This window comes from Sphaerodactylus townsendi, linkage group LG08 (assembly GCF_021028975.2).
Source record: "Sphaerodactylus townsendi isolate TG3544 linkage group LG08, MPM_Stown_v2.3, whole genome shotgun sequence".
In the NCBI taxonomy this organism is placed as follows: Eukaryota; Metazoa; Chordata; class Lepidosauria; order Squamata; family Sphaerodactylidae; genus Sphaerodactylus; species Sphaerodactylus townsendi.
Window position 1 is genome coordinate 94,159,533 of NC_059432.1, and position 26,246 is coordinate 94,185,778.

At 41.3% G+C, this 26,246-nt stretch overlaps 1 protein-coding gene across 1 annotated transcript in view; it reads right to left on the reverse strand.

Moving 5' to 3' along the window:
* Positions 1-26,246, reverse strand: part of SI (sucrase-isomaltase) — a 143,387-nt gene that overhangs the window by 29,823 nt on the left and 87,318 nt on the right. The window contains exons 41-54 of the mRNA XM_048507076.1: positions 24,532-24,680; positions 23,408-23,492; positions 23,263-23,319; positions 18,792-18,916; positions 18,498-18,586; positions 17,855-17,904; positions 13,268-13,441; positions 12,107-12,268; positions 10,456-10,659; positions 3,463-3,614; positions 3,064-3,232; positions 1,272-1,368; positions 1,054-1,166; positions 339-464 (exon numbers count right to left, since the gene is read on the reverse strand). Of these exons, the coding sequence (XP_048363033.1) occupies positions 339-464; positions 1,054-1,166; positions 1,272-1,368; positions 3,064-3,232; positions 3,463-3,614; positions 10,456-10,659; positions 12,107-12,268; positions 13,268-13,441; positions 17,855-17,904; positions 18,498-18,586; positions 18,792-18,916; positions 23,263-23,319; positions 23,408-23,492; positions 24,532-24,680 (1,752 nt within the window). The remainder of the gene's footprint in view (positions 1-338; positions 465-1,053; positions 1,167-1,271; positions 1,369-3,063; positions 3,233-3,462; positions 3,615-10,455; positions 10,660-12,106; positions 12,269-13,267; positions 13,442-17,854; positions 17,905-18,497; positions 18,587-18,791; positions 18,917-23,262; positions 23,320-23,407; positions 23,493-24,531; positions 24,681-26,246) is intronic.

Sequence of the window (26,246 nt, forward strand, 5' to 3'; positions counted from 1 at the left end):
AAAACATTGTTGGCTATTCTGTCTTCAGGCAAGCTCTTAAAACACTCTGTCCCTCCCAGTAGCATAGCGCCAAGGGAGTGGGAGGTGGGTGCATGACAAACCAGATGTGTGCCCCTGAAGGCATTCCGGGGGTGTGGCGGGGCACAGGGTGAACGCGTGCCCCTGGTGCAGTTCCCCCTTGCTCCGCCCCTGGTCCCTCCACTACCATCAAGTAGCCGGACCACTGTCGGTGAGTCATAGCCTAATTTAGCAGTGATATCATTTCAGTTTATTCTTTGCTAAAATTGGTTTTGGTTGGATTTCAAATAGCAGCACCCCACAAATTGCAAAATACCTACATAGGGTATCTCAGATGCCTTCATATCATCATAGAGGTCAGAGACTTCAGAATCATTTTGGTATCCATAGCGGCACAACTGGAATCCCAATGCCCAATAGGGTGGCATTACTGGTCGTCCAATCAGCTGCAAATAATACAATAAAATGGTTTTTATTTATTTATTTATTTATTTATTTATTTATTTATTTATTTATTTATTTATTTATTTATTTATTTATTTATTTCGGCTTTTATACCGCCCGATCCCCGGAGGGGATCAATCAGGAAACAACGTAGGGAAGAAATATAAACAATAATATGACCCCGTTCTAGTTGAAGGTGCATGGGCCAATCATGTCTAACAATGAAAGACTCAAGAGATATGTTGGTGATTTTTTATTTATTTATTTATTTGACTTCTATAATGCCCACCCCCGGAGGGCTCTGGGCGGTGTACAACAACTGATATAATCTAAAATAACAAGAAGAGCACATTCAATAAATACATACAATATAATAAAATTAGGGCTCTAAATTTCACATTTAAAACCATTTAAAACAGCGCATAGAACATCGTGTCCGGCAATTATGTGCATTAAGAGATGAATTTAGCCAGTTCACTTGTTGTAACAGCCCGAACATCAAAGATGTCTATACTGGATGAATATGTTGAAGCCCCTTTTACAAATACCATTTGCTGGGCAAGGCACATAATTTAATATTACATTTCTTACTTTTGTATATTGCTGAACCACTTGTTCTGGAGTGGGTCCTAAAACTAAGTAAAAATCCAGAATTCCTCCAATTGTACGGTAAGTTAAAGCCGGTGTTGGCTGGAAGGTGACATCTGGAAAATGCAGAGAATAAAATAGTAATGGATTATTGGAAGCTCTGAATGAATCAGTCAACAATAAAGTGTGAGTTTTTTAATTATTTAAAAGTGATTCTTTACCCATAGCATTACTGTTTAGCAAAAGAACACCATGAGCGTTTCCATCATTTTCAAGGCCCATGTAGAAGGGGTGGAAACCATAAGAATTCAATTTGTACTGTAAAAGTAAAAAGGAAACAAAAATATTTTTCTGCATCTATATATTTTTTCCTCAGAAACCTCTAGAAATAATTACTAGTCAATTAACTAAGTAATGTCTTTGCTATTGATTATAGCAATCGTTATTAATTGTACTTATTTATTGAACCCTCAACTATCCCCAGAGGTTTACAAAGACATAAGACATTCAAACAAATCTACTTGTACACATATGTGTGGGATCCCACAGAAGATTTCTCCAAATGGAACTGTCCCTCCTCTGGAAGTAGATTTACTACTTCTCCCTCACGTTCTGAGCAGCAGTAGGAAATATCAGCTGGGGACAAAAGATTCCTTGGGCAGCCATGGGCCTAGCAATCCCAGCTCCGGTGCTTCCACCATTCCACAAACTATATAAAATGAAGTTATTCAGGAGGACTTAAAGATAATAAAGCTATAGCATAACAGAATGGTTCAGGAAGGCACTTTATAAAGGTAAGGATACTCTGGAATGAATTTAGGATATATTATCTGATTGCTGCACCCATTAAACATATTAACATCATAATATATATTTTTTTGCATTCTATACTCTGTATCACATATTATATGTTGTTTTTATTCAGATTTTTGTAATCCTAGTCCATTGCTTATTAGATGACTCTTGAGACTGATTGTATTGGTTTGTACAGTATAACCCTCTTTGAATCTCAGGGCCTTTCCCCACTCTCCTCGATCCCCTCCTGCTCTCAGCACGCGGCATTCCAGGCGCGTGCCGGGGCGTCCCCACGACCCCGTGAAGGCGCTGTTAAGAAGAGCGCCTGGGATGCCACGCGCTCAGGGGGCGCAACAGCAGCAGCAGCGGGGCGGCTGTGCTGTCACAGCCCCTGTCGTGGGGAGTGCCGGGGGACCCCGCGCTACTCTCCTCAAGTAGCGCGGGGCTTAAGGTAAGTGGGGAAAGGCCCTTAGTCACAAAGGCAGACTATATATACAGTAAATAAATAAATTAAATGTATTGTTGAAGGCTGTCAAAGCTGGAATCAGCTGGCTGTTGTGGGTTTTCTGGGCTGGGTAGCTGTGGTCTGCTCCCTACCAGACCACAGTCATTCATTAACAGAAGAGCATGGGAAGGAAATGGCTGCTAGCCATTTAGCCATACACTATTCTATCAGGGCAAGTGGGCATTCCTGAGCTGATTTAAACTCTGGCAGGAAAAAGACAGGCTGCAGCATCTAGCTAACTGTTGAGTTTTGATCAGCTATGGGGGGGAGGGAGGGAGGGTTGCCATCAAATGACAGCTGGTTTATTGTGATCTCAGAGGGTCTTCAAGGAAATAGATGTTCAGAGGTAGTTTGCCACTGCTTGCCTTCACGTAATGATTCTGGACTTCCTTGGTGGTCTCTCATCCAAATGCTATCCAGAGCCAACCCTGCTTAGCTCCTGAAATCTGATGAAATTGGGCTAGCTTGGGCCATCCAGGTCCAGGCAACTACACAATACCAGACATAACTTTTATTCTTCAAATTTCTTCTGCAAAACATCTCAGCAGTCAATTATTTCTTTCTTTAAAAATGCATTTCATACGTTAACGCAATCTGAATAAATTTTATCTGCTTTGGAAAAAAAACTTAATTTGAACTCACCTCTTCCCCCCCCCCCAAGTGAGATGAATTATTAAAGCAACAGAAATCTAAACATCAATAACTTTGCTTACACCAGGAGGTTGATCATGAGTGAACATTCCCCAGGTTTGCCAATTCATATCCCTCCGGTATTGAGTGTGTTCAGTTTCTCCAAATCCATACACATACTGTGATGGCAGCAGAGTAGAAATCTGAATGAACATGTCAGTGAAGGTGAAGCCAGGCACCTGAGAATTCCAGCTGTAAGAGAAGCATGGTTACACTTATTGTTATTGTTTTTCTATACATTTTTCTTCAATCTTTTTTTTTTTTGCTTTTTTCAGTTGGTTGCAAGTTCATCCCTCCTTCCCCATGCCTAACAGGATTTAATTTCAGGTAGGAATGCGAGAATGGATATGATGGTTCCATCCCCCCCCCCACATAATACATGTTAAAGTACATTTACTAATAAAAACAATGATATAACTTACATAACTGTTCCTGTACTTCTCCGTATGATCTGTATGCCAAATGGTTCAGCGACAACTCTTACATCATAATGCCGCTTACTATTGATAATCGGTGTGCTTGGGGTGGAGAGTGGTACTGGAACTTCATATCTAGCATGGTTGGCATCTTTGATCTATGAATAAGATTGAATTTTAAAATGTGCAGAAAAAGTAGATTACACCAACATTACCTTTTAGGTCATTGCAATGCCCTCTTAGAATATAAGGTCAACCCAGAACACCAATTCAACTACTGTAATTTCAGTGTGGAAACTCATCTATATAATAATACTTTGCTTGGTTGGTATAGCATTTAACAGGCCAACCTAGAGGTCTCAATTGGACCACTGCTGCACCACTGCTGCACCACTGTGCTGCCTCCAGAGGGCTTCCAAGAAGTGCAGCAGAACATCTCTCCAGCTACCTGAAAAGCCCCCATTGTGGCAAATGGACTTATGTCGCTCAAAAGAGTGGTATAAGCCAAAGGCCTGCATCAGGAGCTGAAAGCCCAATGGAAGCCAATTAAGATAGGTTCCACCTCTAGAAATGCCACTAACTTGCCTCCAGCTGTGCCAACATCCAGGTTTGAGCTGGCACAATTATGAGGCCAGGGGCTGGCACAGTTATGAGGCCAAAGGCTACATCACCAAGCTGTGCAGCACCCACTTCCAGTCGTGTCTGCCTCCTCTGCCAGGACATTTGTCACTTGTGCCAGTGAGATGTACATCTACATTTGTGCAAGCCCACACTGACTCCCAAAGTCCGTTTGCCCCCTACCCCTGGATTGGGCTGCCCAACTTTTATCCCGTATATGATACAATCATCATGTGGTTTCCACACATCAGCGTTGTATTCACCTGGTGTAGCAATGTTACACAACAGTTTTGTCATTCAATAAGGGTGTCTTAAATTTTAGCCCACTGTGCATAAAAGCAAAATGACATTAGAGTGTTTAGTGACTTCCATTTGTTTTGCTGTAACATTCCCCTAATCCTGGAGAAAGGGAAAAGTTATATTTCTTACAACAGGACCAACCTTAACAGACACACTCACACAAAATTCTAGCAAAAACTAGGGCCCCTTCCGCACACACAAAATAATGCTTTTTCAAACCACTTTCACAAACTGTTTGCAAGTGGATTTTGCTATTCCGCACAGCTTCAAAGAGCACTGAAAGCAGTTTGAAAGTGCATTATTCTGCATGTGCGGAATGAGCCTAGGAGGCACAAAAAAACAACAACCCAGCAGCTTTTACTAAAGGTTAAAAAGTAATGATTATTGGAGAATTTTTTAATCTCATTTCACTTCATCTCCCAGTTAGAATTCCATTATAAGGGAAATAAAAAGACCAAAAAAAGGGAAAGGAAAGAGGAATAGGGACAAGGACATGGGCACACTGCTTCTGCACTGTCTCTGGCCACCATTCTACCATCCTTCCCTTTTGGATTGGACTGCCCATCATGGTTTAAATCAATTTCATTTAAATCATACTAGCAGGATACCTGTGCTTTGCTATGCATACTTCATCACAGCCTCTCTATGAATTTTGGGGTGAAATTCAGCATACTTCTTTACAGCCTGTTTGTGAACTTTGGGGTGACATGCAGCATTTTTCCTCACAGCCTGTCTGTGGACTGACGGGTTGGTTTTCACATATTTTGCAGCAGCTTCCTGTAGTTGTCTTTTTCTAATGCAATGTGTAAATCGCTTTCTGCATTTAATTCCTCTTCTCTCTTTAGCGGTTTCAGCAGAAGGAACAGGTTCGTATGCATTGAGGAGGGCGGTGTTAGAATGCAGTTGGTGCACCATTGGATAAATTGTGCTTGTTAATTGGTGGGCATTAGAAGAACTTGTTGATGTGACAAATGGAGTTAGAGCTGCAAAGTGCCCTTCATTAAAATGTCCTGTGAAACGATGCTATATATATAAATGCGAAATACCACTCACTGACTGACTGACTGATCAAAAGAACTGAAAAACCATCAAAAATACCATGTTGAAGGACATGAAACTCATGGTGTTTAACTGTCACCCTTAGAATGTTCATGCAGATGGCCAAAGTTGAACAGTAAATATGTAATAAGTCGAGTGGAAGTGAATATTTTGGAAAATCCTTTCTTAGCAAGCACCTGAAGCACATAACAAACCGGTGTGCCAAATTTCAACTTTGTAGTTTTGGTGGTTTTTGAGTTCTTTTGATGAGTCAGTCAGTCAGTGAGTAGTATTTCGTGTTGATATATATAGATTCACCGTGACTGCAGACCACTGAAATATGCAGACCACTGGGCAAAAAAACTGGTACCTAAAATATATTTTGGAGGAAACTGGCCAACATATAAATATATTTTGGAGGAAACTGGAAACTGAGGAGCAGAGAAGAGGAGCAGTGGAGAACAGCAGTGGGCCAGAAAGGGCTGAGAAGTGGGCCAGAAAGGGCTGAGGAGCTCTGATTTTTCTTTACAGAGGGCTTTTCTCAAAGCCACATCTTTTAAACAGTGTATTTTAAACAGGGGCTTTCTCTTTTTTTCTCCTTGTCCTAGGGCTGCTGATTGGGAGAGGCTGCTGAAGGGGTGGGGCTTCTCACATTTGTAAATCTTTTCAGTTAGTGCTGAAGGGGTGGGGCTTCTCACATTTTAAAATCTTTTCAGTTAGTCTCTGGAACCAGCAGCGCGTGCAGGTGTTTTACTAAATAAGAACATATTTTAAGGGATAGTAGAAGGTATAGAAACCTTAACAGGGAGGAACTAATTAAAATCAATATTTGAATATCTAAACAAAATTAGATATGAAGGCAGGAAGCCAGCAGGGGGATGGGGGCTTTCCAGTGTTTTGCACTGAGTGTCACATGTATGACTATCTGCCACTAGGGCAGAAGTCATGGGTGTGCCCTCGCTGCAATGAGCTCCTGGCACTCAAGGAACGTGTGCGTTCTCTTGCAGCCAAGGTGGCAGACCTGGCGAAGCTGAGAGAGGCAGAGAGGGCAACAAACGAGGCTTTCAGGGACCTAGCAGCCGGGTCCCACTCCCAAGGTGATATCTCTTCAGATGTCATGGAGAATGAGAGTCTGGGTGACGGAGGGTGCCAGTCTGAGGTGGTGGAAGATGCTCCCTTAGATGGGACCCCTTCCTTAGCTGGTGGTCAGATATCCTCTCGCACTGAGGATACCCCTCGGGGAGGTGGGGGGCTCCTTGTAGTGGGTTATTCGATCATTAGGAATATAGAGAGTTGGGTTTGTGAGAGGCGTGATGACCGCATGGTGACTTGCCTTCCTGGTGCGAAGGTTGCGGATGTCACACTTCGTCTAGATAGGCTGTTAGACAGTGCTGGGGTGGAGTCAGCAGTTGTGGTCCACATTGGTACCAATGACATTGGGAAATGTAGCCGGGAGGTTCTGGAAGCTAAATTTAGGCTGCTAGGAAAAAGGTTAAAATCCAGGACCCCCAAGGTGACATTCTCCGAAATGCTACCTGTTCCACGCACAGGGCGAGCTAGGCAAGCGGAGATACAGGGTATCAATGCGTGGATGAGAAGGTGGTGTAAGGCAGAGGGTTTCAGCTTTGTCAGGAACTGGGGAACCTTTTGGGATAAGGCAGGCCTGTACAAAAGGGACGGGCTTCATCTTAACCAAAGAGGAACCAGGCTGCTGGCTCTCAACGTTAAAAAGGTGGCAGAACAGCTTTTAAACTGATCCTTGGGGGAAAGCCGACAGGAGCTGAGGTGACTTCGGTTCGGAATACAGAGTCCATGGGGATGCAGACAGAGAGGGAGGTTTTTCTAAATCAACCACATACAAGCGAGGAGCATAGCAATGTGATAAGTGATAGTGTCTACAAAAGGCTAGAGGGCAAATCACATAAATCCCAGGTTAGGGACAGAGTATACAAGTGTCTCTATGCTAATAGTAGAAGCATTTGACCTAAAATGGGGGAGCTGGACTACAGAGTTTTGAAGGAGGACATTGATATAGTGGGCATCACAGAGACATGGTGGAATGAGGAGAACCAGTGGGATGCTGTTATCCCAGGTTACAGGCTCTACAGGAAGGATAGGACAGGGCGTATTGGGGGTGGGGTGGCCCTCTACATCAAAGAGAGCATAGTGTCACATAAAATAGACAATGCAGAGGGAGCTGATTCCTCTACAGAAGCACTGTGGATATCAATACCAGGGGTGAAGCATAGTTTAACAGTAGGAATATATTATCGTCCCCCTGACCAAAGTGCACAAGAGGATTCTGAGATGGAAAAAGAAATTAGAGGCCAACAAAAGCAAAAATGTCGTGGTAATGGGCGATTTTAACTATCCCCACATAAACTGGAAAAATGCATGTTCAGGTCATAGTAAGGAGAGAAGATTCCTGGATATGCTAAATGACTGTGGCTTAGAGCAGATGGTTGTAGAACCAACCAGGGGAGAGGTGATCCTAGATCTAATTCTATGTGGGACCCAGGACCTGGTGCGGGAAGTCAGTGTTGTTGAGCCGATAGGGAACAGCGACCACAATGCTGTCAGATTCAGTATCTCTGCATGCGAACAAGTGACAACTACTAATGTAGTTACATTCGCCTTCAGAAAGGGAAATTTCTCAAAGATGAGAGGATAGTCGCAGGAAGCTGAAAAGGGAAAATCAAGAGAGTCAAAAAATGTCCAAGGTGCTTGGAGGTTATTTAAAACACAGTCTTAAAAGCTCAGCTGGAATGTGTTCCGCGAGGGTTAGGAAAGGCAGCGCCCAGTCCAAAAGAAAGCCACCATGGTTAACAAGGGAGGTTGAGGAAATTATTAGGAAAAAAAAGATGTCTTTTAGAAAAAGGAAGTCCAACTTAACTGGATGAAGAATACCAGAGAGAACACAAATGGTGGCAAAAGAGAAGCAAGTTAGCTGTAAGGGAGGCAAAAAGGATTATGAGGGAACGCATGGCTGCTAACATCCACACCAGCAACAAACAGTTCTTCAAGTACATCAAAAGCAGGAAGCCAGCTAGGGAAGCAGTAGGCCCAAGTAGATGATGAAGGAACAAAAGGTGTGCTAAAAGATGACAGGGAGATTGCAGAGAAGCTGAATGAATTCTTTGCATCTGTCTTCACCCAAGAGGAGGTGAGGAAAAATTCCTGCACCTGAACCAAGCTTCTTAGGAGGTGAATCCGAGGAACTAGCGAAGATAGTGGTAGACAAGGAAGAAGTTCTGGCAGCCATTGATAAACTAAATGCTACCAAATCCCTTGGCCCAGATTGCATTCATCCAAGAGTTCTTAAAGAGCTCAAGCATGAAATTGCTGATGTTCTCACATTAATATGCAACTTATCCCTGAAATCAGGCTCCATCCCTGAAGACTGGAAGATGGCCAATGTCACACCAATCTTTAAGAAAGTGGCTAGTGGGTACCCAGGAAATTACAGGCCAGTCAGTTTGACATCTGTTCCTGGTAAATTAGTAGAATCTATCATTAAAGATAAAATTATTAAACATGTAGAAAAGCAAGACCTGCTGAGGAAGAGTCAGCATGGCTTTTGTAGAGGCAAGTCCTGTCTTACAAACTTACTAGAGTTCTTTTGAGTGTGTAAAACAGACATGTGGATAAGGGGAACCAGTGGACATTGTCTACTTGGATTTCCAAAAGGCTTTTGACAAAGTTCCTCACCAGAGACTGTTGAGAAAACTGAGCAAATGAAGGACTACGAGGGGAAGTCATCCCATGGATTAAAAACTGGTTGAGGAACAGGAAACAAAGGGTGGGTATAAATGGGAAGTTCTCACAATGGAGAGATGTAAGGAGTGGTGTCCCCCAAGGATCCGTTTTGGGACCAGTGCTCTTTAACTTATTCATAAATACCTGGAAGTAGGGGTGGGTAGTGGGGTGGCTAAGTTTGCAGATGATACCAAATTATGTAGGGTGGTAAGAACCACAAAGGATTGCGAAGAGCTCCAAGTGGACCTTGATAAATTAGGTGAGTGGGCTAAGAAATGGCAAATGCAGTTCAATGTAGCTAAATGTAAAGTGATGCACATAGGGCAAAAAATCCAAACTTCACATACACGCTACAGGGGTCAGTGCTATCAGTCACAGACCAGGAAAGGGATTTGGGCGTCTTAGTTGATAGTTCCATGGGAATGTCAAGTCAATGCATGGCAGCTGTAAAAAAGGCAAACTCTATGCTGGGGATCATTAGGAAAGGAGTTGATAATAAAACTGCAAGGATTGTCATGCCCTTATATAAAGCAGTGGTGCGACCGTACTTGGAGTACTGTGTTCAGTTCTGGTCGCCACATCTTAAAAAGGATATCGAAGAGATAGAAAAAGTGCAGAGAAGGGCAACGAGGATGATTGAAGGATTGGAGCACCGTCCTTATGAGGAGAGGGCTGCAGCATTTGGGTCTCTTTTAGTTTGGAGAGGGGAAGTCTGAGGGGGGGGATATGATTGAAGTCTATAAAATTATGCATGGGGTAGAAAATGTTGACAGAGAGAAATTTTTCTCTCTTTCTCACAATACTAAAACCAGGGGGCATTCATTGAAAATGCTGGGGGGAAGAATTAGGACTAATAAAAGGAAACACTTCTTCACGCAACGTGTGATTGGTGTTTGGAATATGCTGCCACAGGAGGTGGTGATGGCCACTAACCTGGATAGCTTTAAAAAGGGCTTGGACAGATTTATGGAGGAGAAGTCAATCTATGGCTACCAATCTTGATTCTCCTTGATCTCAGATTGCAAATGCCTTAGCAGACCAGGTGCTCAGGAGCAGCAGCAGCAGCAGAAGGCCATTGCTTTCACATCCTGCATGTGAGCTCCCAAAGGCACCTGGTGGGCCACTGCGAGTAGCAGAATGCTGGACTAGATGGACTCTGGTCTGATCCAGCAGGCTAGTTCTTATGTTCTTATGTTCTTAACATTTGAATGCACAAAATGTACACAGCCGCGTACCCCCTCTCTTATCCAAAATACTGCTTGGTAAATACTGTAGAAAACCAGTTACCTTGAATTGAAACATGTTGTCAGTATGGAACACCACATTTAAGCTCAGAGTATCAACAGGTGATGAAGTAGGATATGGGTTAGGAATGCTGGTGTTTCTGTGGAGGAGAGCTGACAAACCACTAGAATGTTCAATAAGGTTGCTGACCGAATAACCATAGTTCATAGGATAATAGCAGAGTGGAACACCAGGAACAGAAGAAATCTGTAATAAAATGAAAACTCTTCAGTAGTCAATAAAATGCTCCTGTGTTAGTTTGCTTTTATTAATTTATTTTTTGGCAGTCTTTGCCCATGATCCATCTGCACATGGACTGCAACAGTGCAACAATGGCCACTGTAGGATTGGCAGACAGCTGTGTGTTTCTGCTATATCCTCATCCAGCCTTTCTTCTTGGTCATAGAATCATAGAATTGTGGAGTTGGAGGGACCATCCAAGCCATCTAGTCCAACCCTCAGCTCAGTGCAGGATCAGCCTAGAAGATACCTGACAAATGCTAGTCCAGTTGCTACTTGAAGACTGCCAGCGAGGGGAAGCTTACCATCTTTCTAAGCAGCCAATTCCACTGCTGAACTACTCCTACTATAAAATTGTTTTTTCCTGATGTCCAGCTAGTACCTTTATGCCTGTAATCTATACTTATTATTGCAAGACCTATCCTCTCTGCTGCCTACAAGATCAGCTCCAAGTGACAGTCCTTAAAGAGAGCAATTGCAACCCCCACCCACCCAGCTCCTCTTTCCCAGATGGAACATTTCCAAGTCCCTCAGCCTTTCCTTTCAGGGCTTGATCTCAAGACTCCTGCTCAACCTCATTGCTCTTCTTTGCTTTTGCTCCATTCTGTTTATATCATTTTTAAAGTTAGGCCTCCAGAACTGTACACAGTACTTTAGATGCAGCCTGACCGATGGGGTGTACACTGGAGTATAACATCTTGCAATTTGGATGCTATGCCCATGTTATACTACTAGTCTAATATTAAGAAGATGTATATGCAAATATGAGCATTATTTTCTTACTGCCTGTACATATAATACCTATGCCTCTCCCAGACCTCCTAGCTTGCATACCCACACATACATTGTGGAGTTGTAGAGGAAGAAACAGGGCTCCAGGGAGCCACTGGCAACACATTCCTAGACAGGAGCTGGACCTATGCTAGAATGGACCATCAGCTCAGATTTTACTTGCTTGCTCCGATGTCATCTTTGTTAGGATTACATGTTGAACTGTATAAACTCTCTAGAGCTTTCGATGTAGGCAGACTACAAACTGTAAATACAATCAACAATCTAGAGATTAGCCACAATGCTGGAAACTCTCCAGGCCCATGCCTGGAGTTTGGCAACCCAAAAATTATTACCAGATAAAGAGAGGCAGGAGGCACAGTACCCTTGTTTTCTCTGCATGCACAGTAGCAGGAGGAACTATACAAAAGAAGCAAATGCCATTCTGTGAGGGCCTGTGATCTAGCAGATGGAATGCTGCAAACTCCCAAGAGTTCCAACCCAAGTATTAAAGACCCCTGCTCCACAGGAGAAGAGTCTTTATCAATTAATGTACTCCTGCTCCACAGGAGAAGAGTCTTTATCAATTAATGTACTCAGGCAACAAGAAATGGGTCTCTTCACACACATCACTTCCACATACCTCCCAGATACAGCCACGGAGTTCACAACTGGCTTGAGATGGTTCTGGATATGGGTGGCAGTTGAATCTTTCGTTTTCAGGAAGGCTGTCTTCAGGAGGCTGACCCCATGTTAATGAATATGCTAGCCCCAGGCTAAGTTGAAGGTCTTTAATGTGCAAGAGCTTCAGAAAAAAATAAGTAAAAAGCAGCAACAAAATGAGGGATTCCATTTTGCATTATTTGTGTAAGTTGAATTAGGATTATGATTTTATGGGCATTTGTACACATTTATCTACAGCTACCTATAAAATAGTATAATATAATAAAGGGGAGGAGGAGGAAAGATTGACCTTTCTGCATTCTTCTGCCAGAAGCAAGTAGGAAAGAACACCTGAGGAACAAAGCTTATTAGGACTAGTGGATTTCTTGTCCGTTCCATATTAAACAAATTATGTAGCCGTCATCTGAGATTTTAGCTTGTTATTTATGGCTTTATGTTTTATGATTGTGCTGGGATAGGTTGCAAGTCACCCTGAGCCCAAAGGGAAAAAGCAGCATACAAATGCAATAAAATAATTAAAAATAAATAAATAAAATGACCAGAATGTGGAAGGAGTGAGATCAGAGCAAGGGGCAAAGATGAGAAAGCTTGACTCTTTTAATGGGGAAGGCAAGTTAACCAGTATGTGGTGGTAAACCTTTAGCATTAAAGACAAAATTAGGGAGAATCCTCACCCAGCTACAAGACCAGACCTGATGGTTAATTCTGATTTTCGACATACCACCATAACCAACCAAGAACATTCAAGGAAGCATAATGCATGCCATAGTTTTCAAGTTGGGCTGGCTGAGACAATTGCCTCCCTGCCTGAATGTTCTTGCTTCTACTCTCATGACGGCTGGCACTCTTTTTCTAACAAATGGTCACAAATAGGAGTTGCTTTTCTTAACAACTGATCATCCCCAATCACAAATGAAAATAAATCAGAGCATACTGAGCCATTTTGGGGAGTGCAGGTGAACTGAAGATAAACAGACATTTTATCAAATATTTCTAATTTGGAAAAAAAAAGATGATAGTGAGAATAACATAAACAAAATTAAAATAAATTGTACTCGATCCAGAGACTAAAAGAAAGAAATCTCTTTAAAATAACATAGTTTAAAAATCATTCTCTTACCTTAGTTGTAAAGTTATAGGTTGTTGTATGATCAGACGGGATCACTTGACCATACTGATACACTATAACTCTGGGGGTGAAGGAAGATTCTACACCGAGGATTTTAATTTCAGCAAATTTTAAGTTGTTGGGGTCAAAATATCCTGAGTGGGCCACATTGATGTCTAATGCACGCTGAAAAACAAAATTGTCTTATGTTTCATTTATGATTTCACAATTGCTCACCTTTACCAGTCTCTTGCTCTGTCTTCTTTTTCTATGTAAGCAAGTCCTGAAACAGTATTTATTATTTTATCTATTAAAATGTCTATATCCCGCTTTTCAGTTTGAAGAGTCTTCAAAGATTGTAGTCGAAAAGCTATGCAGAGTTACTCCAGTCTAAGCATATTCAAATGAGTCAACTTATTCTGTAGTAATTCTCCTTAGGAATACACTGATAATGTATCAAATCACAGTATAAAACACTAAGGGTGGTCACTTTTGGGAGGGATATTTTTGGGCTTTGGATTTAATAGACTCAGAATTTTTTTCAATCCTGAACAAATGGGGGGGGGGGCTTCCTTTTATTGCTGCCTTTTTTCAGGTGAACCTCCCACCCCCAAATATTGACACAGTATTTTTTAAGGTGTTTCCTGGTTCAGATTTACCAAATGCCCACCCTACAAAACACTACAAAGAGATGAAGTAGTGTATTACAAACCCATTTAGCAACAAATGAAACTTGCTTAAGCAGTTTGATATTGTCAGGATTCTGAAAAACTAAGAAAAAAGATCCAAGATAAACCACTTTCCCCTCCTCCTTGCTTTTACTGACAACGAAACTTTGGAATGGTGTCATTACCTAGCAACAAGTGCTAAGGAAATCTGTGTTCCTTTTATTTTTTTCATAAAAAAACAACAACACTCCACTGTTGTTTTTTAATCACAATCTGGAACTTCTTCAGGTTTGTGGAAAGATCTGTCTTGCCCATTCACAGTGCCACTGGATTTAAGTATCCAAAGATTTGTTCAACTTTTCCATTAAAATATCAGATTGACTCATGCAGATATACATAACTTTAAAAAACTGTTTTGTCTATGGGAATTCCAAAATCTTGGAACTACCAAATAATACTCTCTGTTCCACGTAACTACTTGTCAAATTTCAGGTGAGGAACATGAAGCAAGCAGAACCACTCAAAGTGATCCAGATGGCTGAGCAATCTCAGTTTTTAGGTGTCCTGGTCGCAAACTATTTCAGATTTTTGAGATAAAACATAAGCACTTATCCAAGGAGCCCTGAAGCTGAGTGGCAACTATATACCCAATCACAGCTTTCAAGTTATTACAGTCAGAAACACTGAGAGAAGGTTTCATAAAAGTGGACACTTTACAAGGGGGCACCATGCTGTGGGAGTCTACCCCATTCCTCAGCACCTCCTTTCAGCCTCTACCATCTGTACATCTGGGCTTAGTTCCTGTGACATCACTTCCCTCAAGATCAAAAGTCGTTTGATGGGAAAGTTCCTCCTGAATTCATCAATTTAATCCCAAGACCCCCCCATTCCCAAAATAGTTGGTTCATCACATAGGAAAAATAACTATCCTTCCAAAATACTAAATCCACTGTGATTCTGAATGGTCTCTTCAGGAAACACAGAGAATAATCCAATCTAGATTACAGTCCATCTGTTTTACAAGTGCAAATGTACAATTTTAATTGTTCGGGGGGAAATCATCGTGGTTTTTGCATCTGTAACAATTATATATATAACCAGGTACTGTCTCCTATCTCATAAAATACTATATCCTCAGTGAGCAATAATACAGCTGTTCAAAGTCTTCTGTTCCTAGCTGGTCTATATTTGAATGCACTACATATGTTTGGAATTACAATGCCCCATTTTATCAAATGAAGAGACTGGGATTTTAACTGAAAAGCCCGCCACTTACTGGTTATTTGTCAAGAAGAGAGTAGGAAACAAGCATTTACACTGAGCTGTATCTAACCATACTCTTCCAACAATGATAGCAAATAACAGTGAAATAAATTCCTTCTTCACAATTAACATCTAATGGCTTGACAGGGAAACCAAATTAAATATGAAGCAGTAGTGCCAGGAAACCTATTACAAAGGGTCACTATTTTAGAACTCTAAAAAAAAGATAGAACCATCAAGTTTATTATTTTTACCCTGTGACTAGAACTGCTTTTCACTCAATATCACGCATAATAGCAATGTAATCTTATTCCATAACTAGAATAAATGTGAAAAAGTAACACCTTGACAGTGTCAATACCTATTACATGCATTTCAATTCACTGGCTTCCTTATTTCTTATAGAGATATTTTATTATAGAGGGCATTTAACACAGGGAAAGAAAGCTGTAATTTGGACTGGATTAATTTGACACTGAATTTTATTCTATTATCCCTATTCACAATATTTTTAAAAAGGCCTCCTGAGAGAATTAAAATCCTTCATTCAGGTAACTTGACCTTAGCTCAGGGGTCCCAACCTTTTTGAGTCTTTGGGCACCTTTGAATTCTGACATACGGTGTCGGCACAATCACAAATGGCTCTCATAAAAGGTGGAGCAAACCATGAAATGTCAAGGTGTGAGTTCATGTAACAGTAACTCCTCAACATTAAGAACATAAGAACTAGCCTGCTGGATCAGACCAGAGTCCATCTAGTCCAGCACTCTGCTACTCGCAGTGGCCCACCAGGTGCCTTTGGGAACTAACATGCAGGATGTGAAAGCAATGGCCTTCTGCTGCTGCTGCTCCTGAGCACCTGGTCTGCTAAGGCAGTACCTGGTCTGCTAAGGCATTTTAGGCAAAAGCTCTGTTTAATATGATGTCTTTTATGAACATATTGTATAAAAATATCCTTGCATACACACAGCTTTACTACATGTCTAAAGGTAAGATCTTTGTCCTAAGGTTATCAACTCCAGGTTGGGAAATATCTGGAGATTTTAGGGGTGGAGTCTGAGAAGGGTGGGATTTGCAGAAGAAAGGAACTTCAATGGTGTGTTACACCATAGAGTTGGCTATTTTCTTCAGGAGAACTGGTCTCTATCACCTGGAGATTAATTGTAATAGAAGACAAATTCAGTCAACACCTGGAAGTTGCCAACACTATCTGTGGCGGAAGCTGCTGCTGAAGCCACTGTTTAAAAAATCTGAATCAGATCTCCAACTGCCAATCAGAAGTCCTAGGGGAAAAGTCCCACCTGGTTCACTACTTTCTAAAAATCTTCAGAAATCTGGTGGCCACTCGTTATTTGGAGTCCAAAGTTGGTGGTAGGGATCTAGCCTAGCTGACAGGCCTGACATATTCCTGAACTCTGTTTCTCCTCTTTATCAATGTGGCTGCTCAGATAAGCAAGAAGAGCTGGTCTAAGACTTCATGAGAGCAAAGAATACAACATATTCCAGGTAGGCCAGGAGGTTCTTGCAAACATCTCTGCCAGGACTGTGTGAGATCTGGACTGAATTGTTATTTTCCTCCCTGTTAACACATCATTTATTTGTCATCGACACAGCAGGCCAATGCATACTACTTTGCATACCAAGTGCATTATTATGTCAATTACTTCACTTCAGATCAGCTTTTGTTTTCTTGCTGCACTCAGTCAGTAGAAGCAGGTTGATCATGTATCACTTGATCATTACAATTTCTCCTGATCATGTATTTTACCTATATGTTTACAAACTCAACCTATTACAGATAATCTAGCTGATTAGATTTCAACAGGCTTCTCTGATATATCTCAAGCCCTCTCTCTTCTTCTTGTTTGTCCAACAAACAGATCTAACATTGTTTACTGGACAACATGGATTAACACAAACTGTTTCCCACCAAGCCAAACTTCTCTCTCCATTCATTAACACCATATACACATGAATATATTGGTAAAATATGCTAGGTAAGTTGTACCTAGCAGTATTCTGTTCTGACTGCTCTCTAAGATCCCACATACACTTTTCCAGTTCAGCTACTTAGGACAAATTAATTGGAGATGTCAAGGCAGAACTGGGAACTTTCTGTATGTAAACAAGCACAGGTTTGACTGCTGTACACACTTCATTTGGGTTTGTCCTCAATAACCAATTGGAAACTTGGTACAGAATAGAAGCCTACTATCTGTTATCAGTGACTAGCCATAGGTAGCATATTACTTCCATTTTCTAATCTCTTCAGAAGTTGTAAATTTCTGGGATAAATGCAGGGTTACAAACAAACAAATAAATAGTGTACTGTATAACTGAGCCATAGGTCCTAAGGAAGCTTAATAGGAACCTCAAGAACTTTTTGTTGTTGGCCTAGGACTGCCCACGGAGGGTGGGAGGGAGTTTTTGCTGAGGAGTGGCAAAACCAAATATTCAAAGCCAAGTTCCTTGGGCAGTGGATGGGATATAATTCAATATGTAATATAGATAATATAGTTCATGCCAATCTGGGCAACATCTACAATCTGTCTGTCTGTCTCTCTCAATCACTGTAATATTCAAACACTACAAAAATTACTGATGCTTACACAGGACCGGACATTATCTAGTTCTTAAAAATAATATTCAGCTTCAGAAGTATACATACCTGGCTTGCATTAAAGGTTTGTAAGAGGTAAACACCATTCTCATAAGCATCTATAATAAAAAGGTAGAATAACATATTTTTGTGGATGCCCATTGTACATCAAATAATTAATGAGTTTTTTTTAAAAAAAAGTATAGACTCTTAATATATGATAAAGTAGGAAAGACTACAGAAAAGGGTAACCAAGATGATTAGGAGGTTGGAGTACCTACCCTATGAGGAAAGGCAGAAGAGTCTGGGCTTTTTTAGTTTGGAAAAGAGACAATTAAGGGCATACATTATAGAAGTTTATAAAATTATACACAGGGTACCCTAGAATACAAAGACATTCAATAAAGCTGATGGATGGTAGATTCGGGATAGACAAAAGGAAATACTTCTTGAATGGTTAAGTTGCTGACTTTGCTGCCAGAGGATGTAGTGATAGCCATAGGCATAGGCGGCTTTAAAAGAAGATTAGTCAGATTCACAGAGAATAGGCCTGTGAGTGCTACTAGCCATTGTGACTAAAGGGACTCTGGTGACTAAAAGGAACGTCCACATTCAGAGCCAATAATCCTCTTATACCAGTGCCAGAGGGTAACATTAGGGGAAGGCATCAGCCTCAGCCAACTAAGTCAAGGCCTATATACTCCGTACATACCAATTTTTGTTCCATCATCCCAGTAAAGTAGCCCTTGAGCAGCTCCGTTATCATCCAAAGCAACTGTAAGACCCATTGGATTTTTTCGGCTAGAAATGATATTTTTAAAAAATCAGTGATATAGCTTTCACAGTTCTTACAAATTAAGCTTAAATGTTTAGGACATTCTCTGGCATTTGGAACATATGATATATGTCACCTTATTTTGATCTCATGGTTTAATCTATTCCCATGAGAAAAACCTGCAATTTTTTTTAAAAAACCTACTTCCAAAAACCAGACATCTGACCATACCTGATTTTGGTATTTGCAGCTGGCAGTTGCCATGGGATAATATATCCTCCTCTGAGATGAAGGTTTATATGATCCATAGGTGCTTGTAAGAGTTTTGTCAGTTTCCTTTGCCCTATGTCCATATCCTATAAAAAACAAGTAGTTTGGTGTGTTACATCTAAAAAATCCCCCATAACCCCCCCATAAACACATGTATTCTACTTAGCTATGTACAATCATAGCTGATTATTGATACCTCTCCTAACTCCAGTGAATTCCACTGAGGTATAAATAGCATAATTCTCCACTCAGCAGATTAACTCCAGCACTTATTGACCACAGTCAAATTACTCTTGGGCCCCCAACCCATATAATGTCAGTCTTAATTAAACCATCTGAAATTAATGGGTCTTAAGTTAGTTGTTCTCTACTTAAGCACTACTAACTCAGTGATGGGATGCAGCCTATTTGCACCACTTCGGTAGAACCAGTAGTTAAACCCACCTCTGAGTGACACTACCAGTTGTAATCTCACCACTGAGTCCCATCACTGGAAGTTTGGAACCAGTTGTTAAATTATTTGAATCCCACCACTGTACTAACTTCTCCTGAATCCTTTCCAAGTGACTTTTCCAATGCTATGGCAATTACACATTGATTGAACTTAGCAGTGAACAAATTTTTCCCATTAAACTCCCATATTGTTTTGGAATATCACTGTTCATCCCCCCCGGGTATATAATACATATAATGGTATATAATACATGTATACATAATTAAATCAAGATTTTCCCCTCTTTTTCATTCTATTACAATAGTCGATCAATGACCTTATGCACATCCATAAAGTAGAAAAGAAAAAAATAGATATAGATGAATGGAAGGAGATGGAACTACACACACTCAATTATCTTTAATTCCACATGATGAGATAGTTATAACTGGGGGGGGGGGGAGTTACATTTGATCACAGGGATGAGGTAGTCTGGGAGAGTTATTGTTTTCATTGTTGTTTCTACATTCTCTGAAGATAATCTCTGGTTTGTTTTAACTTTTGCCCTTCCATTTTCTATGCTTCTGAGTTTTTTTATTGTGGTTCATTTTTTTAAAAAAAAAACTTGTCTGATTACCCTCAGGAAAAGAATTATCTGTTTAGTGATTTTGGGTAATCACATTCCACGTTACTTAGTTCTGAATATAAAGGATCTGCAAAGAGAGACTGCATGATCTGCCCTTCCCCAACACATACCAAAACCAATTGCAATGTATTGTGTGATTACCTCAATTTTTGGAATGCCCTGTTTTCCCCAAAACGTGATTGGTGGGGCAGGTAGGAGCCTCACCTGACTGGCAATATGGAAGGACTTTTATTCACACAGCCTAACCCAGAAGGTTCCAGTGGAGGATAATGTCGCTGTCGCTCCTTCAGAGGCCTTCCAGGCAGCATGGGGAGACAATATAAAAGAAAACCCAGGCCACCTGAAAGCTCTTTACCACCCAAACAGACTTACCCATCCTTGAAGGTGGCATAAGTCCAAGGGCTACACTGGGGGCATTTCTGGGCTGAAAGCCCATTGGAAGCCAACTACGGTCAGCTCCTCTACCCCTAGGAACAATATGTTCCTAGGGGTACAATATGTACAATTATAATACACTAAAATCCGCCCCCCCCCAAAAAAAAACAAGTGCTGGCTGAAATAGGAATGTGATCACTTGTTTCCAGAAGCCATGGAAGCAATAAGGCTGCTAAATTTCTCTTTGGCTCATTCCGCACAGGCAAAATAATGCACTTTCAAACTGCTTTCAGTGCTCTTTGAAGCTGTGCGGAATAGCAAAACCCACTTGCAAACAGTTGTGAAAGTGGTTGAAAACGCATTATTTTGTGTGTGCGGAAGGGGCCCTAGAAAGGAAGATGCTATTGCAGAGCAACCCCTCCTATTTTTTCCTATCAATTCAGCTACAAACAAAGAAGAATCTTAGAATTGAAAAGTATGAGAAGGTACTTTTGTAAATTGGGACCATGTTAGGTGGGATATAGGGACTGGTGCCTTCCAGGGCTCACTTAAGGTGTTGCATTTGACATATACAATGCAATCCAAAGCAGAGTTACACCATTATGAGCCCACAGATAACCCATTTTAAGGTCATTGCTCTCATTAGATGTATGGATGATTTGGATTGGTTAGGAGGTGAAGCTTTTTATTCTTTTCAGATGTTCAGTGTCTGAGTTTCAGTAGGAATGGGGGGAAGGCTGCTGCAATTCATAGAAACTTTTAAAAAGATTTTATCACATTCTTAGATCTAATTTTCAGAAGGTTTTTGTGTTTCTGGTTTTAAAGGGTTGTAATTATCTCTTAATGGTTGGTCCACTTAAAACTTGAATAGCAGGACATCAGCTTGACATTCTGCTACCTATAACGTAAGATCAGTTCATTATCCTTCCATTAATATCTAATGGCATCAATGTAAATAAAAAGGGGGACGTGGGTCAGACAAATATGACTGCATACACTATTATTATTATTTTGTAATTCTCACACTTCTCTTCAGTTATTCCTTTCCATCACAATGTCTCACCACCAAGCATTTTGTCTGTGCCACAGCCACCACTAATTCAATCCCAGGATCTTTTAAACAGTTGATGTCAAACCCTGTGTTCATATTTTTTTATCCAATGCACACCAGGGAGACCTAGGTTCAAATCCATGTTTGCTATGAAACTTACTATAACCCCACTTATCTAATTTAATTATTACTGTTATTAGAAGATGACTGGATTTATATCCACTTTTCTCCATCATAAGGAGTCTCAAAGTGGCTTACACATTCCTTCCCTTCCTCTTTCCACAACTTCATGTGGAGGAATGAGGAATCAAACCTGGTTCATCAGATTAAAGTTGTTGTGCATGTGGGGAAATCAAACCCAGTTCTCCAGTTTAGAGTCCACCATTCCTAACTACTACACCATGCTGCCTTTCCACCCAACTCAAGAGTCCCAAGGTGACAAACATTAATATGTTTTAAACATTAACATTAAAAATTAAAAATATTTAAATAAGCAAACACATCTAAACAGACAAACAGGGAGAGCAGCTAACAACAGTTAGCAAAGGAATGACAGACAAGAGAAAAGAAAATCTTAATCACTGCAAAAGACAATGATAGAGGGAGACAGAGGAATCTCACTGTGGAGGGAGTTTCAAAGATTTGGTGTCACAACTGAGAAGGCCTTTTCTCGGGCCACTTTCCATCTAGCCTCTGAAGATGGTATTATAGAGCCAGTGTGGTGTAGTGGTTAAAAGCAGGTGCACTCTAATCTGATTTGATTCCCCGCTCAGCCATTTGAGCTGTGGAATCTTATCTGTTGAACAAGATTAGCTTGTGCACTTCAACACATGCCAGTTGGGTGACCTTGGGCTAGTCAAAGTTCTTCAGAGCTCTCTGAGCCCCACCCACCTCACAGGGTGCTTGTTGTGGACAGGGGGAAGGGAAAGGAGATTGTAAACCCCTTTGAATCACCTTACAGGAGAGAACGGGGGATATAAATCCAGACTCCTCCTGTTCTTCTATTCAGTTTTACTGTGCTCTGTTGTGCTTTTACATCATTTTTATGCAAGTGATGCAAAAAAGGCACCTATATATCTATTAAGGTTTGCTAAGAGGATTGAGGGAAAAAGGATGACCATGGCCTGGTTTGGAGAAACAACAAAAAATAACGTATTGTCAAAGGCTTTCACAGCTGGAATCAACTGGCTGTTGTGGGTTTTCCGGACTGTGTCTCCATGATCTGGTAACTTTTGCTCCTAATGTTTCACTCACATCTATGGCTGGCACCTTCACAGAAGGAAACACATCTATGGCTGGCATCTCCATAGAGAGAAACACATCTTACCATGCCCCTGGAAATGCCAGCCATAGATAAAGGCAAAACATTATGAGCAAAAACGACTGGATACAGTCTGGAAAGCCACAACAACCAATCAAAAATAAACTTCTGAAGTGAACCAAAGTTATCATTAAATTCAGTAACATCCTTAAGTATAATCCTAGAACCAACATATGTCCATCTCAGCTATACTATCCTTATATGTAGACACTAGGGAAGAGAAGTATAAATCTATCTGTTTTGTGATGACAACCCTAACATTGCCATCTACCACAGGGAAAACCATAAATTTCTTCCATCTGACAGATAATTAGGAAGCATCTAAATACGGTCACTAAAGCTGTTGTTTTCTCTATGCCCTACAATGCCATACTAGCTCTGGGAATTGTAGCCAACAGCACAATGAAGTCATTGGGGCTACCCCTATTGAAATAATTTTATATCTATTTTTAGGAACTACTGTGTCCATTAAGAGCTTACTTCTATATATATTTACCACATATTTTGTCATAATATCCTTTTCCTCAGATCTGGCAGATAATTTTGCCAAATAATGAGACAGAGCACACAAAAATACGTATGCACGTACACAGGTATTTCACTTACTGTGTAATAATCATACCAGCGGACATCAGGAAAATATGCATCCACCACTGTCTGACTCTGAAATGTGAACACATGGATACATGTTATAGGCAAAAAAGAGTGATTCTAGTTTTTTTAAAATGTCCACATGTATTTATATTCTTACCTGTTCTAGCACAGGACTAATGAGCAAAGCAGGGCCCCAGAGAAACTGTTTATATATATTCCATGTTGCCTGATCATTTGGAAACCTAGGAATAAAATACTACATTACTATTGTGTGATGATATTATTCCCCAAGCATTCTCTGAGCATATTCTGCCTCATTTAGTAACAAATAAAATGGTCACATGCTAAAAAATAGCGATAAACTTTTTTAAAAATCCAGTTTCATCTGCCAACAGGTTTATTATACTAGGTAAAATTATAAACAAGTCCAGTAATTGACAGATGACAAAGACACCCTATTGTAAAACACAATAAAATGCATGTTATCATTAACGGATTTTGATAAATATTAACAAGAGTAAATACGCCTGGTTAAAGGTTATTTTGCACCTTAAAGTAATTTGATTCAGTTGCAATATGACTGACATATTCAGAACCTGTTTTGTTTCCCAAAGAATTCAAAAGAAATTATGTGAGTCTCCTTTGTGTGTGTGTGAGTGCAAACATTATGTTCAGATTATTGTGGTTATTTCATGATAGTGCAGCTATGAAAGGGTTGGCAACAATCAACATGGTGAGTCATCACAGCACCACAGATCTTATCAGTAGTGCTGAGTCACAGATCTTATCAGTACTATTGAGTCACAGGCAGGGCGAGGGGGGGGGGAACCGTTGAAGGTGAAGCAGTATATGCATGCTTGCAATAATGATAAAGAATTATTTTATGAAGAAAGGAGGCAAAAGTGTCCATAAACTAACCAAAACTACCAATAGTATAACAGGGCTGCATGTCAACAGCTTTTGTGTACATATTGTGATTAGAACCTTGGTGGTGATGTCGTGCATGGTAAAAGACACATTTATATATGCTGTTTTTGTTGATACTTGGAAGGGAGACATCTGAAGAGGATTCTGGAGAGGCAGGCAATGGTAAACCTCTTCTGCTTCTCACTCGCTTTGAAAGCTCCTTGCTCGGGTCACCATAAATTGGCTGTGACTTCATGGTACTTCACACACACACACACACACATGAAGCAACACAGACCTTTGAGCAAGGATAAGCAGGGTTGTTTGCGATAATAAGATTACATTGTGAGCTTCCACAGGCTATTTAAGACTTACTCATTCAGTAAAGGGCGGGAAACTGTGCTACCATGAGCATGGGCTTCATACATCAAGGTGTAGAGATAGGGGAGCAAAGTATATCTGATATTGAGCACCTTCCTTGACATTTCTTCAAATGCTCGATCAAAAGATACAGGATCTTGTTTCTGAAAAAAAAGACAACTTCAAGTAACTTCTAGACCTATGGAAATTCTCCAGACTATTAATATATATTGCAATTAGACCTCCTTATGCATTCATAAAAATATATATATATTGAGGAGTCAATTCAGTATGAAAATGCAGATAGTCTTTCCTATAAAGCCCTATACAGCTTCGGTCTTGGGTTCCTGAGATAGTGCATCCACCCTTATATTCCTTCCCAGGCACTGAGATCATAGGGGGAAGCCAGCCTGAATGTCCTACAGTGGCCTAAATGCCACAGGGCAAAAACGCCGTCCCCAGGGAGCCGTTCGCACAGGGGGTGCAGCTGCTTCGCAGCCGCGCGGCCCTCGCTCCGCCTGAGTGGCACAAAGCCGCCGTTTTCCTACCTCGCTCCCCGAGCGAGGTTTACGGAAAACAGCAGCTTCGAGCTGCTGCTGTGCGAATGGCAGCAGCTCGAAAGCGCCCTCCCCCCTTTCGCCCTCCACCTACCGTGTCTGTGGCCGTCCAGCGTGTCGCTGAGGCCTGGGGACACGCCCCCTGCCCTGCGATGCCGGAGCACTCGCGCAGGGCAGGGGGGAGTGTACCCAGGCCTCGGCGACGTGCCAGACGGCCACAGACATGGCAGGTTGGCTGGGTGACGGCGCTCCGCGGCGCTGTCTTCCCAGCTGTTTCTGGGACCGTTCGTGCGAACGGTCCCAGGGGGGTTGGGTCGGCGTTGTATATGCCGACCCAACCCCAATCGTGGCCATGCGGAAACGGCCACAAAGTGCTTTCCAGCAAGTGGAGGAGATGGGCAGTTGTGTGGACATCAATGAAGGGACATGTGCTGGTGAGTCAGTGGGAGTGGGACCTGCCACTGACCCTGGGTCCATGTGGCTGCCCCACTTCAGGATATGCTGGCACCAGCCCTGGTCAAAACAGAAATATAAGCCCCATCCTGAGCAAAGTGCATGTGTCTATTTGCACTAGTAGGGAACCTAGCAGATGCATAGAGCCATTTTAGGCTGGGAAACACTTCTCCCTGCAACATAGTGTCAGTCCAAACTGGGACCCCCTGCAGCTGTTCTTTCCAAAGGAAAAAATGTTTGAGAGCTTCAAAGACAGAAATCATAACATCTGGTTTGAGGAGGAAGGGAGAGATGTGGAAGAAAGAAGGAAAGGAAGGATGGGGGATAATTTTTTTGGGGGGAGGGGGTATGTGCCACATACTGTTGCTTTAGCCTTCTTTTCCTGCAGGGCAGCACTGCAGAGTTTTAACAGAAGAAAAGGCGCACTAATGAGTGATGTCAGGCAGCCCTTTCAATCTTTATTAAATGGCCTGAACAATACTGTGGCAAATTGGGTAAGACTGGAAGCAACGTGATAACCCTGAATCTGCATTTTTAAAGGCTTTAAAGGGCCTATTGAAAGGTGTGCGGCTGCCAGATAAAGCATTGAGCGTGTGCGTTTTAAAAGGAAACTGTAATCCTTTAGAAATATGCCATATAAATACATCTCATTTTGCTGCTCCTTAAGCTTCAGTAAGAATGTAAGTACTATTTTCTATTTATTTCCCCACTTACTCGATT